Source organism: Leucoraja erinacea, chromosome 9 (genome assembly GCF_028641065.1).
Source record: "Leucoraja erinacea ecotype New England chromosome 9, Leri_hhj_1, whole genome shotgun sequence".
Classification (NCBI taxonomy): domain Eukaryota; kingdom Metazoa; phylum Chordata; class Chondrichthyes; order Rajiformes; family Rajidae; genus Leucoraja; species Leucoraja erinaceus.
In genome coordinates this window covers 23,262,966-23,279,507 of record NC_073385.1, presented here as the reverse complement: position 1 = coordinate 23,279,507, position 16,542 = coordinate 23,262,966, and the positions used below count along the sequence as shown (strand labels likewise).

Here is a 16,542-nt window from a genome sequence, read left to right as displayed (position 1 = left end):
ACCAAATTCAAGTGCAGTTTCATACCATTTGAAGTAGGGTGCAAAGCCACTAAAGACAGCGAGTCGTGACCTCTCCCTCCTCCATCTTGCAGAGACTGAGCCATACCCACATTTCCAGATTTTATAACCCCTCCCCCCCCCACCCACCGGAAAAGGTTGTGGATTTCAAGGAGTGGCTTGACAGGAGAGAGATTCTCAACTTTTTTTTTTTAAACTAATAACACTTTTATTTTTCATTGATGGGAAGAATTCTCTGCACCTGCTCAGCGGAGGAGGGACTAAGATGGCCAAAAATCACAGCCGTAAATGGTAGCATTTTATCTAAAATCAATATACAGTGCAAACAGGAAGTGCATTTACAGTAGTGCCTTTCAACTTCAAGCCAAAGCAACCAATCCACCATTTGCAGTAAGTAGTGCCTTTCAACTTCATGCCACCATTTGCAGTAAGTGGTGGCTTTCAACCAAGCCAATGCACCCACGCCATCATTTGCAGTAAGTAGTGCCTTTCAACTTCAAGCCACACCCAAGCCATCATTTGCAGTAAGTAGTGCCTTTCAACTTCAAGCCAAAGCACCCAATCCACCATTTGCAGTAAGTAGTGCCTTTCAACTTCATGCCACCATTTGCAGTAAGTGGTGCCTTTCAACTTCAAGCCACACCCAAGCCACCATTTGCAGTGAGTAGTGCCTTTCAACTTCAAGCCAATGCACCCACGCCCCCCATTTGCAGTAAGTAGTGCCTTTCAACTTCAAGCCACACCCAAGCCATCATTTGCAGTAAGTAGTGCCTTTCAACTTTAAGCCAAGCCACCATTTGCAGTAAGTAGTGCCTTTCAACTTTGTCAAAGCCAAAGCCCAAGCCACCATTTGCAGTAATAGTGCCTTTCAACTTCAAGCCAAAGCAACCAAGCCACCATTTGCAGTAAGTAGTGCCTTTCAACTTCATGCCACCAGTTGCAGTAAGTAGTGCCTTTCAATTTCAAGACAAACCCAAGCCAAGCCAACCAGGAGGAGGGGGAAGGGGGCCGCGCCGCTTTCTGGAGCGCTAGTATGAACCATTTTAGAACCAACAGACATTTTTTTTGCAAGCTTTAGAACCAATAGACATAGTTTTGCAAGCTTTAGAACCAATAGACATTGTTTTGCAAGCTTTAGAACCAATAGACATTTTTTTGCAAGCTTTAGAACCAATAGACATTTTTTGAAAGCTTTAGAACCAATAGACATTTTTTTGCAAGCTTTAGAACCAAAACATTTTTTGCAAGCTTTAGAACCAATAGACATTTTTTGCAAGCTTTAGAACCAATAGACTTTTTTTGCAAGCTTTAGAACCAATAGACATTTTTTTGCAAGCTTTAGAACCATTAGACATTTTTTTGCAAGCTTTAGAACCAATAGACACTTTTTTGCAAGCTTTAGAACCAATAGACATTTTTGCAAGCTTTAGAACTAATAGACATTTTTTTTGCAAGCTTTAGAACCAATAGAGACATTTTTGCAAGCTTTAGAACCAATAGAGATTTTTTTTGCAAGCTTTAGAACCAATAGACATTTTTTTTGCAAGCTTTAGAACCAATAGACACTTTTTTTGCAAGCTTTAGAACCAATAGACACTTTTTTTTTGCAAGCTTTAGCACCAATAGACACATTTTTTTGCAAGCTTTAGAACCAATAGACATTTTTTTGCAAGCTTTAGAACCAATAGAGACATTTTTTTGCAAGCTTTAGAACCAATAGAGACATTTTTTTGCAAGCTTTAGAACCAATAGACATTTTTTTGCAAGCTTTAGAACCAATAGAGACACTTTTTTGCAAGCTTTAGAACCAATAGACACTTTTTTGCAAGCATTTTAGAACCACTAAGGGCACTTGCATTTAAGTAGACATGTGTTCAGTGTTATTCACAGCTCAGAGAAACGTGACCCTCTGCCTTCCTCCATCTTGAAGAGACTGTGTGGCACACCACTTCCTGGTTTTATAGTCCCTCCCCCCTGCCGTCAGCAGAGAGAATGGGGAATTTTGTAAAAACATTAATATCTCTGTCATTTTTAATCAACGGGAAAAATCCTCGGCACACATGTGGCGGAGGGGGGCTCTGAGCGAGGTGGCCAAAAATGACGGCTGTAGGTGGCGGCGTTCTCTCTGAAATTGCAGCACAGAAGGCCAAAACCGGTCAAGAACAGACTTTTAGTAATATAGAAGATTAGGTGATAGGGTATGGAAGCTGAGTTTTTAAATGGGCTTAAGTTTACTGTTGAAGATGGGAGGCAGGTCAGGAGAGCATGAGAATAATTGGATCTGTAAATAATTAAATGACTATACTCTCTTCACTGCTTAGCTTTACATCTGATTAAATTTGAGTTAGTAGAATGATCCAATTGGTTGTCATAAACTTATATATGGAGATTTTAAAGCAATGTCTAAGAAGAAAGAGATGCAGAATCTGTTAATAAGATGTACCTCTTTTACAGATTTCAATATGTATTGATTTTGTATTGTTGTTTTGCTTTGATCAATAGGCAGCACCTTTGAAACCTGCAGTTGAAACAGGGTTATCCATAATTATGCCATTATTAACAAGGCCAAGTGCTCTGCGGGCATCAAGCGGTCTTGGTAGAGGATTGCAGCCTATAACTGCAACTGAATATAATCTACATAATTTTGGAGACTCGATGCTACAGGAAACCACCAAAAGTAAGTAACTATTGCAGTGCACTCTATCTTATTCTGTGTTAGCTGTGAGGAGGATGTTAGGAGGCTGCAAGGTGACTTGGATAGGTTGGGTGAGTGGGCAAATGCATGGCAGATGCAGTATAATGTGGATAAATGTGAGGTTATCCACTTTGGTGGCAAAAACAGGAAAGTAGACTGTTATCTGAATGGTGGCCGATTAGGAAAAGGGGAGATGCAACGACACCTGGGTGTCATGGTACACCAGTCATTGAAAGTAGGCATGCAGGTGCAGCAGGTGAAGAAAGCAAATGGTATGTTAGCATTCATAGCAAAAGGATTTGAGTATAAGAGCAGGGAGATTCTACTGCAGTTGTACAGGGTCTTGGTGAGAGCACACCTGGAGTATTGCGTACAGTTTTGGTCTCCTAATCTGAGGAAAGACGTCCTTGCCGTAGAGAGAGTACAGAGAAGGTTCACCAGACTGATTCCTGGGATGGCAGGACCTTCATATGAAGAAAGACTGGATAGACCTGGCTTGTACACGCTAGAATTTAGAAGATTGAGGGGGGATCTTGTAGAAACTTACAAAATTCTTAAGGGGTTGGACAGGCTAGATGCAGGAAGATTGTTCCCGATGTTGGGGAAGTCCAGAACTAGGGGTCACAGTTTAAGGATAAGAGGGAAGTCTTTTAGGACCAAGATGAGAAAATCATTTTTTACACAGAGAGTGGTGAATCTGTGGAATTCTCTGCCACAGAAGGTAGTTGAGGCCAGTTAATTGGCTATATTTAAGAGGGAGTTAGATGTGGCCCTTGTGGCCTAAGGGATCAGGGGGTATGGAGAGAAGGCAGGGATGGGATACTGAGTTGGATGATCAGCCATGATCATATTGAATGGCGGTGCAGGCTCGAAGGGCCAAATAGCCTACTCCTGCACCTATTTTCTATGTTTCTATGTAGCAATATACAAATTAATTTATATACTTGACTTGTCCAATTGTGCAAAAATGTTGAACGTTGTTGCTTAAAACATTTGACGATTTTAGAATCAACGTGACAGATGATTTTGGGAGTTAGAAGGTTATAATCTGAAGAAACAATGAGCCTGTGCCTTCGTCACCTCCTTTATCCTAAAACTGACATAGATCATCATGCTTTAATCTTCCTTCCTAATATCTCATTCTTTGGAATTTTTGGTATCAAGCTAGTCTGTTAGAGAAATTAGGTAATTCAGTCTTTTAAGTACAGTCTTGTCATTTCTGCTTAAGACTCCCATAATTATAATTGTCCTTTGGTGTAAATGCAAATTTAGTGGCCTACGCTTCAGGAGGTAGTGTTCACGTTACTGTCATGACCATCGCTGCCTCCTTTGTTGCTGCTGATTAACTCTCACTTTTAGTTGTGGCTGTAGTGGCTTCAAATTCAAATTATGTCACCGCTCTCAGGAGGAACAATAGCACAATACATTGACTCAGATAACTGCAATTGTGGAGTTCAATCTGAAAATGGGAATAGTTCAACTTCCAAGTTCCTCTCTAAGTAAAGCATCAGCCTCCATAAAGGACAAGCTACAACTCGGGAATTTCGATCTCAGTCCAACGGGAATAGCATTTTAAAGGATAACTATTCCCTGTGGTTCCAATTTATCTCGGGAACCTGCCTCCAAGTCCTGACAAATAATTATGATATTCAGCAATATGTGCCTCCTCTCTCCCCGAAGTGATTCCGGTCTCCACCACCACCACAAATGACTTGTACCTGAGCCATGCTTTGTTCTTAGAGTCATAGAGTCACAGTGCGATACAGTGTGGAAACAGGCCCTTCGGCCTAACTCGCCCACACTGGCCAACAATGCCCCATCTACACTAGTCCCACTTGCTTGCGCTTAGTCCATATCCCTCCAAACCTGTCCTATCCATGTACCTGTCTAACTGTTTGTTAAAGAGTGGGATAGTCCCAGCCTTAACTATCTCTTCTGGCAGCTTGTTCTATGCAGCCACCACCCTTTGTGTGAAACAGTTACCCCTCGGATTCCTATTAAATCTTTTTCCCTTCACCTTGAACCTATGTCCTCTGGTCCTCGATTCCCCTACTATGTGCAAACGACTCTGTGCATCTACCTGATCTATTCCTCTCATGATTTTGTATACCTCTATAGTCTCTGGAACTCTCTGCCACAGAGGGTAGTTGAGGCCAGTTCATTGGCTATATTTAAGAGTTAGATGTGGCCCTTGTGGCTAAGGGAATCAGGGGGTATGGAGAGATGGCAGGTACGGGATACTGAGTTGGATGATCAGCCATGATCATATTGAATGGCGGTGCAGGCTCGAAGGGCTGAATGGCCTACTCCTGCACCTAATTTCTATGTTTCTATGTTTCTATAACATCTCCCCTCATCCCACCGCATTCCATGGAATAGAGACCCAGCCTACTCAACCTCTCCCTATAGCTCATACCCTCTAGGACTGGCAACATCCTCGTAAATTTTTTCTGAACCCTATCAAGCTTGGAAATATCTTTCCTATAATATGGTGCCCAGAACTGAACACACTATTCTAAATGCAGTCTCACCAACGTCTTATACAACTGAAACATGACATCCCAACTTTTATACTCAATACTCTGACTGATGAAGGCCAAAATGCCAAAAGCCTTTTTGACCACCTTATCTACCTGCGACTCGACCTTCAAGGAACCATGCACCTGTACTCCTAGATCCCTCTGCTCTACAACACTGCCCAGAGGCCTACCATTTACTGTGTAGGTCCTGACCTTGTTCAGCATCCCAAAATGCAACACCTCACACTTCTCTGTATTAAATTCCATCCACCATTCCTCCACCCACCTGGCCAATCGATCCAGATCCTGCTGCAATCTTTCACAACCATCTTCACTATCTGAAAAACCTTTAACTTTTGTATCATCAGCAAACTTGCTAACCTTGCCCTGTATGATCTCATCCAAATCATTGATGTAGATAACAAACAGTAACTGGCCCAGCACCAAACCCTGAGGCACACCACTAGTTGCAGGTATCCAGTCTGAGAAGCAACCTTCCACCATTACCCTCCATGGAGCCAATTTGCTATCCATTCAGCTATCTCTCCTTGGATCCCACGCGATCTAACCTTCCAAAGCAGCCTACCATGCGGAACCTTGCCAAACGCCTTACTGAAGTCCATGTACACAACATCTACAGCTCTGCCCTCATCAACCTTTTTGGTCACGTCTTCAAAAATATCAATCAGATTTGTGAGGCACAGCCTCCCACGTACAAAACCATGCTGTCTATCCCTAATCAGCCGTTGCCCATCCAAATGCCTGTATTTCCTATCCCTCGGAATACTCTCCAGTAACTTACCAACTACTGATGTTAAGCTCACTGGCCAATAGTTCCCATCATTGTCCCTGCAGCCCTTCTTGAAAAGAGGTACACCATTTGCCACCCTCCAGTCTTCCAACACCTCTCCTGTACTAAAGGACGATTCATAAATTTCAACCAGGGCTCACGCAATTTCCTCTCTAGTTTCCCACAATGTCCTTGGATATACCAGATCAGGCCCTGGAGATTTGTCTACCTTCAAACATGACAGTACCTTCAGTACTTCTTTGACAATAACCCTGACTGCTCTCAAGACATGTCCAGTGACTGCTCCAATTTCCCCCATCCTACAGTCTTTCTCCTCGATAAATACAGAGAAGAAATACTAATTTAGGACCTTGCCCATCTCCTGTGGCTCCACACAGAGGTGAGCGCTTTGATAACTGAGAGGTCCCACTCTTTCCCTTGTTACCATTTTCCCCCTTATGCATTTATAAAATCTTTTGGGATTGTCCTTAATGCTACCCGCCAGAGCTATCTGCTGGCCCCTTTTTGCCCTACTGATTTCCTTTTTTCGATTACTCCTTAGTTCCCAAAACTCCTCCAGGGATGCACTTGCATCCTTCTTGTTTTTGACTAACATCTCAATTTCCCTCGTCAGCCAAGCTTCCTTACATTTCCCTGCTTTGCCCTTCACTCTAACGGGAACGTACACATCCTGAGCTTTCTTCAGTACACTTTTAAAAACATCCCACTTGGCCGATGTTCCTTTCCTCTCTAATAACCTGCTTTAGTCAACTTGAGCGACACCTTCTCTCAAACCCTCAAAGTTGACCTTACCCCAGTTGAGCATTTTAACACGTGGACCCTCTCCATCCCTATCCATAACTATCTTAAACCTAATCGAACTGTGGTCACGGATCCCAAAAAGCTCCTCCACACACACTTCAATAACTTGCCCTTCCCATTTTCCCAATACTAGATCCACCATTGCCCCCTCACATGTGGGGGCCTCCACATACTGCTTAGGAAAACTGTCCTGAACACTTTTGAGAAATTGCACCCCATCTGAACCCTTCACACTATGATTCTCCCAGTCTATATTGGGAAATTTAAAATCCCCTACTACAACAACCTTATTTGACCTGCAGCTGTCTGCAATCACCCTGCACATTTGTTCTTCTAATTTCCATTGACTTTTCAGGGGTCTGTAGTACACCCCCAACAAGGTGATCATCCCTTTCTTGTTCATCAGCTCCACCTATATAGCCTCACTGGACGAACCATCTGTAATGTCACCTCTGAACACAGCCGTGACATCCTCCTTAACCTTCTTCATTCAATCCACAAACTTTGCCCATATTTGCAGCCTTTCTTCTCGAGTCCTGATCTTGAACTAACTTATTTTCCTTTCTATAACCTGCATTGGTTCAGCGGACCACTTTTGTAGCAGAATCACTTTAATGGTGCAACATGCGATTGAAATTGATGACCATGAATTTCTACGCATGTGCTTTGCTATCTTGCAGTAATATTTATAGAGATTGGATTAATCAAGGGCGGCATGTCCTTGCTTTACTTGACATGTTCAATCAGAAAAATGTTGTGGTCACGTGCACAGATGTTTGTTGCATTGTCATGTTCTGGATTGGAAGGGTTGCCCCTCTGAAGTGAACATGAACAGTGTGTAATAGCTGATTTCACTAGACCATCATTTAGTGATTTTCAAACCTGAAGGAAGTAATTTCTGAAATTCAAGGCTGATTGCTGACTGCATGCTTTAATCCTCATACTAATGACGTAGGTGCCTTCAGTCTGAAAGCAGAATATTTAAACTATTTGAATGACATTTATCATGATTAAACATGCTTAGACAGTGGGCCATAATTCTTGCCTGAAATGTGGATTGATCGAAATAGGCTAAATCTCATTGGAAAAATCTGAATTATCATTTTTCGAATAGAACATTTTTTTTTTAATATAAACCGTGGTATATGACATAATACATTTATTATACAGCTTCCATTTTAATTTTAGCAAAGATGAAATAGAAAAAGAGAGAAAGAGCAATAAAGAAAGAAAGTGAAAGAGAAAGTGAATGGGTAAGAATAGAACCCCTAAACTACCAAATGAGTGTAGTCAAAGAATGAGTAAGTAAAAACTTAAAAAAAATAAAAAAATAAAAAACGGAGAAAAGAGAAAAAAAAACTGTTGATATACCAGCTTCATTTCTCTCCCCACCCATCACCCAGTCTGTAAATCAAGTTGAAAATTAACCTATTTTATTGCCCAGAAGAAAAAGTTATCCTAATTTTACAGCAACAAACTGTGGGAAATAGTATGTATTTTCCAAGCCTCCTTTAAAATCATTTAAATAAAATGACAAAGAACGTGATTCATTTCAGAAACATAGATAGTAAATGTTATAAATAATAAAGTTGTTAGAAAAATTTATGTCATAGCACAAGGTTCAGATTTGCAAGCTATCTTATTTTAAATAATAATCAAAATATCTAAATGTCCTAATATAATGTTGCAGACAAGAGACACAAGCACTTGGGAGGGAACCTGCCTAACACTCAAAATTTGCAACCGGACATTGTGTGCAAACAATTAAAAAGTGTAGCAACCCAACAGTCTCCTTACGTGAAGCTGCAGAGAGGAAATATTCGGCATACACGTACCTCAATATACACTCAAGATCAAGATAACAGGTATGCAGTTAGTTAACTTTGCATTTTATATTCAGAATTGCTTCATAGTTAATGGATGGAATATAAATTGTAAATTCAAGTGAACCTACCAGAGTATATCTTGGTGCAGTAAACCTGTGCGGTAAAACCCATGGGATTTTGGTGGAGCTAACCTATTGGATAATATTCTATTCATTCTTCATCATATTTTTAATTTATATTTTTAAAGTGTTATACAGTGGTGTAATACATTGGCTAGTAAACCAGGTAAGTTTAAAAAGAGTGTGGGTAGTTTAAAGTAAACCCGTGAGTTTCAAGTGAGCACGGGAAACACATGCCATGGGAGTTTAATGAAGACAGAGGAAAAGGTAGGATGACAAGTATGTGAAAGTGGGTCCTAATAAGTTTGAAGGGGCCATGGCCCTGATGAGTTTAAAGAAAATGCAGGAAAGAGCACACAGTGAACCAAATGCAAAACCATTAGAATTTCCAAACACCAAGAGGGTGGATACTCAGAGATTCTATAGAAGGACAAACATTCACCAGGGCACTTTTAACCTAGTGGAGGTTTGCTCCTTTAAGTAAATGTCACTTTGTAGTGTCCTGGATGAGGTCAGGAAAAGGCCAGACGCCAGGCATGTTCAGAAGTTGTTTAATGAATCATGGCAAACACAGAGAACGCCCGTGAGCAGACACCCGGGAAACCCCATGGGCATACAATCGTCCCTGTCCTTCAAGAGCCGAGGGGGATGGCCTAACCCCCAGGGACCGCCACAGGGCCCACCACGCCCCCCCCCCAAGAACCAGAGGCACGAAACGGACATGAGGACGCACGCAGCGACTAGCCCGGGTGCGCACCATGCCCGGCACAGGAACGGGCAACTGACCAACAGGTGCAGGGGGCGGAGTAGCCAGTGGAGGAGGTACCCTAGATGGAGGGTGCCCTCGCTTACGGGGCTGCGCTACCAGCACCGGCCGATCAAGTTCAATATTCATCGGCTTCAGCCGTGCAACCGAAACAGTCTCATGCCGACCCCCCATGTCCAGGACAAAAGTGGACGAGCCATGTTCCAGGACCCGGAAGGGACCCTCATACGGCCGCTGGAGAGGTGCCCGATGAGCATCCCTGCGCAGAAAGACGAACAGGCAGTCCTCCAGAGCAGAGGGGACGTGCAGACGGAAGGACCCATGACGAGATGTGGGCACCAGCGCCAGCTTGCCCACCTTCTGCCGAAGACATTGCAGAGCGTCCAAAGGCTGCTCCACCTGGCCCCGTGCCAGCTGTACGAACTCCCCGGGCACCGTCAACGGAGACCCATACACCAACTCGGCGGAGAAGGAGGCCAAATCCTCTTTGGGTGCGGTGCAGATCCCCAGCAAAACACACGGCAGAGCGTCCACCCAGTCCTGATCATTGATCCATGCCTTCAGGGCATCCTTGAGTTGATGGTGAAACCGCTCCACAAGTCCGTTCGCCTGTGGATGATGTAGGTGTTGTGTGGTGTAGGCGAACCCCCAGGAGGCGTGCAATGGCCGACCACAGTTCCGATGTGAACTGAGGCCTCCGGTCAGATGTTATGTCCAGCGGCACCCCGAACCGGGCGATCAGTGCGCCACCAAGGCCCGAGCACAAGTGGCCATTGAGAATGGCTTCAGGCCACCGCGTGAAGCGGACCACCACGGTGAAGACATAGGTCATGCCCTAGGACAGCGGCGTGGCCCCACGATGTCCACGTGAATGTGGTCGAACCGCTGCCGAGGGATGGTGAACTCCTGCAACGGCGCACGCACGCGTCGCTGCACCTTGGCGGTCTGGCACGAGATGCAGGTGTGCGCCCAATGTCCAACTTCCTTGCGCTGCCCGTGCCACATGAAACGGGAGGCTACAAAGGCCATTGTCGCCCAGATGGAGGGATGAGCAAGTCCGTGGAGCGACGGGGACGATGGGTTGTGGAAATCCAGTGGTGACATCGCACAGCACCGTTGCGCCCCCAGGACCACAGACAACGTCCTCCAACTCCAAGCCCGATACCGCGGTGCGATAGGCGGACATTTTCTCGTTGACCAGCTGTGCGGCTGCCAGGGCGGAATAATCAATACCCTCAGTGACTTGGAGAACGGTGTGAACCGCAGGTCGCAATAAGGCGTCGACCACCATGTTGTACTTGCCCTCGACGAAACAGATGGAGGTGGTGTACTCGGACACGTACGCCAACTGCCTCTGCTGCTGGGCAGACCACGGGTCTGAAACCTTGGCAAACGCGAAAGTTAGCGGCTTGTGATCCATGTAGGCAGTAAAAGGCCTCCCCTCCAGGAAGTAGCGAAAGTGGAGTAAGGCGAGGTACAGAAAGGAGCTCACGGTCGAAAGTGCTGTAACAACGCTGAGCACCACTGAGATGCCTGCTGAAGAGGGCGAGTGGCTGCCAGCATCCGTCAACGAGCTGCTCCAACACTGCCCCAACCGCAACCTCAGAAGCGTCCACCATCAGGGCGGTCGGGGCATCCTCTCGTGGATGGACGAACATCATGGCCCCAGCCAGGGCCTCTTTAGCACTCTCGAATGCCGCTACTGCTTCGTTGGACCACTCAACCTCCTTGTGATGACCAGCGATCAGATAGAAATGCGGGTGCATGATTGCGGCCGCTACCGGGAACAAACGGTGATAAAACGCAACCATCCCCACGAATTCCTGGAGGCCCTTAACTGTGGTCGGACGGGGGAACCAGCGGGCAGCGTTCACTCTGGCCGGCAGAGGCACCACCCCTAGTGGAGTAATGTGGTGGCCAAGGAAATCAATGGCCGTCACCCCGAAATGGCACTTGGACGAGTTGATAGCCAACTACCGTCACTGCTCGCAGAGCAAACTGTGCCTCTACCTGCTGGAACCAGATATCAGAGCTTCAGTGCAACGACGTTGTTTTCCATCACAATGAGTGATGAACGTCGGGGTCGCCAGTTGTAGTAGCCTGGATGAGGTCAGGAAAAGACCAGACGCCAGGCAGGTTCAGAAGTCGTTTAATGAATCATGGCAAACACACAGAACGCCCGCGAGCAGGCACCGGGAAACCCTGTGGGCAGACAATCGTCCCTGTCCCTCAAGAGCCGAGGGGGATGACCCAAGGAGTGGCCTAACCCCCAGGGACCGTACATCTTAATCCAAGTACAAGGCAACTACTAAAATATTAGATTTAAATTTATTCAGGAAAGTATTTGATTGCTATTCATTTTCAGTTATTTTCCAAAAGGACTCGGAAAAAGTGGAAGAATTAATTAATTTTTAAACTGAAAGAAATATTATTTTATTTTTTTTGTGTTTCAATTAAAAAACTAAAACAAGTTTTATTTTTTAAGATATTAACATTGCTGTTAGCAGCATACAGAAAATCACACACAAGTTGAAAAATCCACATCATTATTTATGGCTGCTCTCAAAATGTAATGTATAATCTATAGCAATATATTTAGTTAAGCAAAATGATTCTTCAATGCAATGGATTATTACTTTGTTAATATTTATAACGAGTGGAGTTATTTTAATTAATTGAACTAATTTAAATGGGACACACATAGATAACTAAGTGGCAATATTATCTGATCATTCAGGCCCCATGTCCATGTGGAAAGTAATGAAGTTACTTCAGAACCCTTCAGGTAAAGTACAACATGTTTTAAATATTATCTTACCAGTTTAATTTTTAATAATTGGTCTTATTTACCAATAATTAAAATGATGGATGGTGGTCAGGTTATTGCATGGTATTGGACTAATGATCAAATGAATTGACCTTAAATCTCACCATGGCAGCTTAGAGGAGTTAAAATTCAGTTAAATGTCAGAAAATTAAAGGTATTATCAGTAATCGTGATCATGAAAACATCAAGTTAGCATTAAAACTTCAGCCTGTCCTTGTCCATCTGTAATTATAGATCAAGGTGTTTTAACTTCCATTTCAAATAGTCTTTCGAGGCACAGTTCCAGCGTGATTAGGGATGAGCACTAAATATGGAATATTATGCTAATTCTTGAAAAATTAATTCAAACATTGTACAATGTTTGTATTCTGTGTAAATTAAAGATTATAGTTTCAAGGCTTTGTATATATTGAATGACAAGCAGTAAATTATGAGAAGTTTTCTATTATTTGAGCTTTTATAAATTTATGAAAAATGTATTTGCTGATGGAAATGTTTCTTCCAGGGGACACCACAACAGTGCTGCAAAGCCATCTCGAATGTAAAAAAACTCAAAAGGGGGAAGCAATATGGTCAGCTCTTTCTGCAAGGGGAGATGAACAACTTTTGACCAGTGCCAATCACTCTTAGCTATTTGTATAATTCATGAAATATCCATTGAGACATTTACTTTCATATAGATTTAGCATTTATAGAAATTGTTGATTTTCTTCAAGATAGCATTGTAGAATTTTGTAAACAGTCTATAAACCTACTTCAAACAAAGTGGTTGCTTTTTTTCCATCACTTACAAATCTCTTCTTAAAGCTTAGGTAAAAAGAATTTAGAAAAATTGTCCATTATGTAAGATTGAATGATTTGCTTTTCAGCGAAGTGATACGTACCATGACCTCCTCACAAAGTAAAGGTAATTGAAAAACAATTAACATGACACTGGTAACACTGCAACAATTAGTGCATCACTTTAAAAATGGCTGTAAGTTTTGAAAAATAGGATGTATCTTTCATTTATCAAAGAAAATGTGATTGCACTTTAGGTGGAGTGTACATTTTGTTTACTTTTCTAATCAGTCTGCATTAAAATGCTGGTAATTTACAACAATTTTTATATGAGGTATTATAACTCACCGTGATATTTGGAATACAATTTGGAATGAAATAGTTAATTGAAATAAGGTTAGTTGACTGTCAAGTAATTATATCATGCAAAAAAAAAACAATTATAAGAGGCATACATTTGTTTGCTGGTATGTAAAAATAACTAAGGGCTGTTTTTAACACATTTCAGCATGTATTTACAGGTCTGTATACTTGCTCACATTGATAATTGATATTGGTCTGTATCACCTTTTGCCTGAAATATTGCTGTAGTTTTTCTATAAACCAGTTATTTTCTCCTTTTCTAGAATGTGCTATTTTAAAAGCCCTGTATATGTAATCCTGTTTAAATTAAGATGAAAATCCATGGATATGCAGCTAAGTTTGATAATGATAGATTACAGTAACTTTAATCATTTATTTTGTATGTCTTCAAGTATGCCTTGCGAATGTTAAAAGCATTTGCTGTGTCTTTTTTAATATGTTGCAGAATTCATTTGTGAATACTATATTTTTTGTAAACATAATTTGTACTATTGTTGAAAAATGTCCCTTTTTAACTAAAAGCTATTGATTTAGTATAAAGTTGAAAGTCCTTTTCTGTTAGTCTATTTATCCAATTGTTGAAAAAAATCACCTACTTTAAAACTCGTAATTTCAATGATTATCACAAGATGTCCTCATTGTTCAGTCAGAAAAAAATATTCTAAGCTGTGCTGCTGGCAAGCTGCTTTCACTTTTGTAGAGACCCAACAACTAGCGGCCGTGCACATCAGTGGTTTTTGGACTTGCGTACCTTAGACTGCAGAATGAAAGTCAAGGAGGTCAAATGCACACACATATCGACCTTGGACTCTGAACTCCCCATTATATCCATGGGAATTCTGCTGAGCCCAAGGGACAGGGCCCCTTTGTATCTGACCCTTCCAGTCATAGCTGTTGCATCCTGCATTTTTCTATTTATATGAATGTGGCTACCAACCTCTGTTTAAAACGTGAGTTTAGGCAGCTTTTCTATTCTTATATCACTGTGCATTTGAGTTTAATTCACAACAATTTAGTAAATTTTATGGTTTTTTTCCAAATGTTTTCAATTGATTATCAGAGACATTTTAATTAGCGAAAAGGAGTTGTGAGAGTGCAAATGGTCTGTGGACAGGGTTTACTTTACAACTCCTGCATTCTTAGTTGCTATCTGGTGCCTCAGAATGACTGGGGCTGTAACAGCAGGCTTGCAGGAGGGTAGGGGGGTGGGGAGGGGTGGGTGTCAGGATGTCAACCATGAGGCATGGATCTGGTCCAGCGTGACTCTGGGCAAAATGTATTTGGCATAAACCCTATGTAATTAATAAACTGCTTCGAGGACAAAGTACTCCACCATTTTGCCATGCATTATATCAGCTTGGTAAAATATTGCCATCATTATTATTAATTGTGCTTGTGTTTTAACATCCTTTAGTTCAATTTGTAATGCAAAAAAATGGGCTCAAGTACAATTTGGAACAGCACTATTCTACAATCCTTTAATGTGAAACTTACAGGGTTTTAAATGTAAATCACTACAAATATTTAAATGTATGCATTAGTAAAACAATTGGTTATTTGAAATATTTGCTTTTTATTAACATGGGGGTCATTTATTTATTAAGACAAATAGTAAATTGTGAAGTATTTTAACGTTAATTTAGCCAGCTTGCTTTCTACCGGCTCCAGCCAGAATGCTGTGCTTGAGACAAGTCGTCAGTTTTTCCTCTTCTGTAAAATGTTAAAATGTTCAATAGAACAATCACAACTGTAATTTTCAGATTCAATTGATAATAAATGTTGCAAATCCATGTTGAAGAATTTTAATGGTAAGTGGTAATCATTTTAGTGTTAGTGTCACACCTTAGCATGACCTCATGATTTTGTCTTTCAATTATATATTAAAAAAACAAATTTGCAATTTTGGTCTTCCTCTTCTTGTGTATGGCGTGCACATCCTAAAGTTGTAGATCAAGGGTAGACATCCAGGCCAGGACAGCATGAGTTACTGGGTGGATCCTTTGATGCCCCCAGGGAAAAGCCCCGTGAGCAGTCATTCACAACGTGTGGGATGGTCTGGTCTGGATGTCCGCAGTCGCAAGCAGGGCTGTCTGTCATCCCCCACATGCAAGTGATGGGCTGTTCTTGCATGGAGGGTGCGGATTCTGTTCATGATTATGCATTGCTTGCGATGGAGGTCAAAACCCGGTGGTTTCACTGTGGGGTCTGTGATTGACCTCTCCGTTGTTGGTGTTGGCATCTTTCCAGGCTCTGCACCACGCGGTCTTGCGCAAACAAACAGCAATTTCGGTGGGCAATATCTTATGAAGGGTCAATTGGAAAATACTAAAAAAAAAATCCTCAGGAATAATAATACATGCAAAAAAACGAGGTAGGAAAAAGGCATGTTGAGTCAGTTTGCTTCACATGATTATTCCCTGCTCACTTCCCGTGGGAGAGGTAAAAACAAAAAGTGTCAAGTAATAGTCATTTTGAGACTTGAATTAAGATCATGGGTGAAATGCAAAATGAATACAAACAATTTCAATTAAATTCATTTATTGTCACCAATTGAGCATTATTTGACAATTTAATTTAAGTGTTAGCATAAATTACTAGTGTAGAAAATATGGGAAAATCTGCTGCATTAGTGAATGCCTTTATGAAGTTGTAGACAGAGCAAATTAAATTGCATGCTGCATCGCCATTACCCCTGACCCAGGGCCGCTTAATGTCAAGATTGATAGCCCAAAATGGCTTAAGAATCTGGAAGAGAATTCCATTCCAAAGCATTAAAATCTCTTCATCCTTAGAACCCTACAAATAAAAGTCTTTACAAAATGAATCACCCGCTAAGTATGGGCACAATTTGTATTTATTGTTTTGTCATTTGGAATGCATTTCCATTTATTATTGCATAATGTGATTTTATTAGCCTACAGCAAACTAAAGCTAATGTATACAAAAATAGTATACTATTCTATCAATAATGTTGTTTGAAATTATGACTGGAAAATGAAAGAATATTCAGGATTATT

General features: G+C 41.8%; 1 protein-coding gene across 1 annotated transcript in view; it reads left to right on the top strand.

Moving 5' to 3' along the window:
* Positions 1–15,826, top strand: part of lrrc9 (leucine rich repeat containing 9) — a 142,816-nt gene extending 126,990 nt beyond the window's left edge. Inside the window, exons 31-34 of the mRNA XM_055640334.1 lie at positions 2,521–2,695; positions 8,535–8,709; positions 12,293–12,340; positions 12,888–15,826. Coding sequence (XP_055496309.1) covers positions 2,521–2,695; positions 8,535–8,709; positions 12,293–12,340; positions 12,888–12,927 — 438 coding nt within the window. The 3' untranslated portion in view covers positions 12,928–15,826. The remainder of the gene's footprint in view (positions 1–2,520; positions 2,696–8,534; positions 8,710–12,292; positions 12,341–12,887) is intronic.
* Positions 15,827–16,542: the final 716 nt, after the last annotated feature.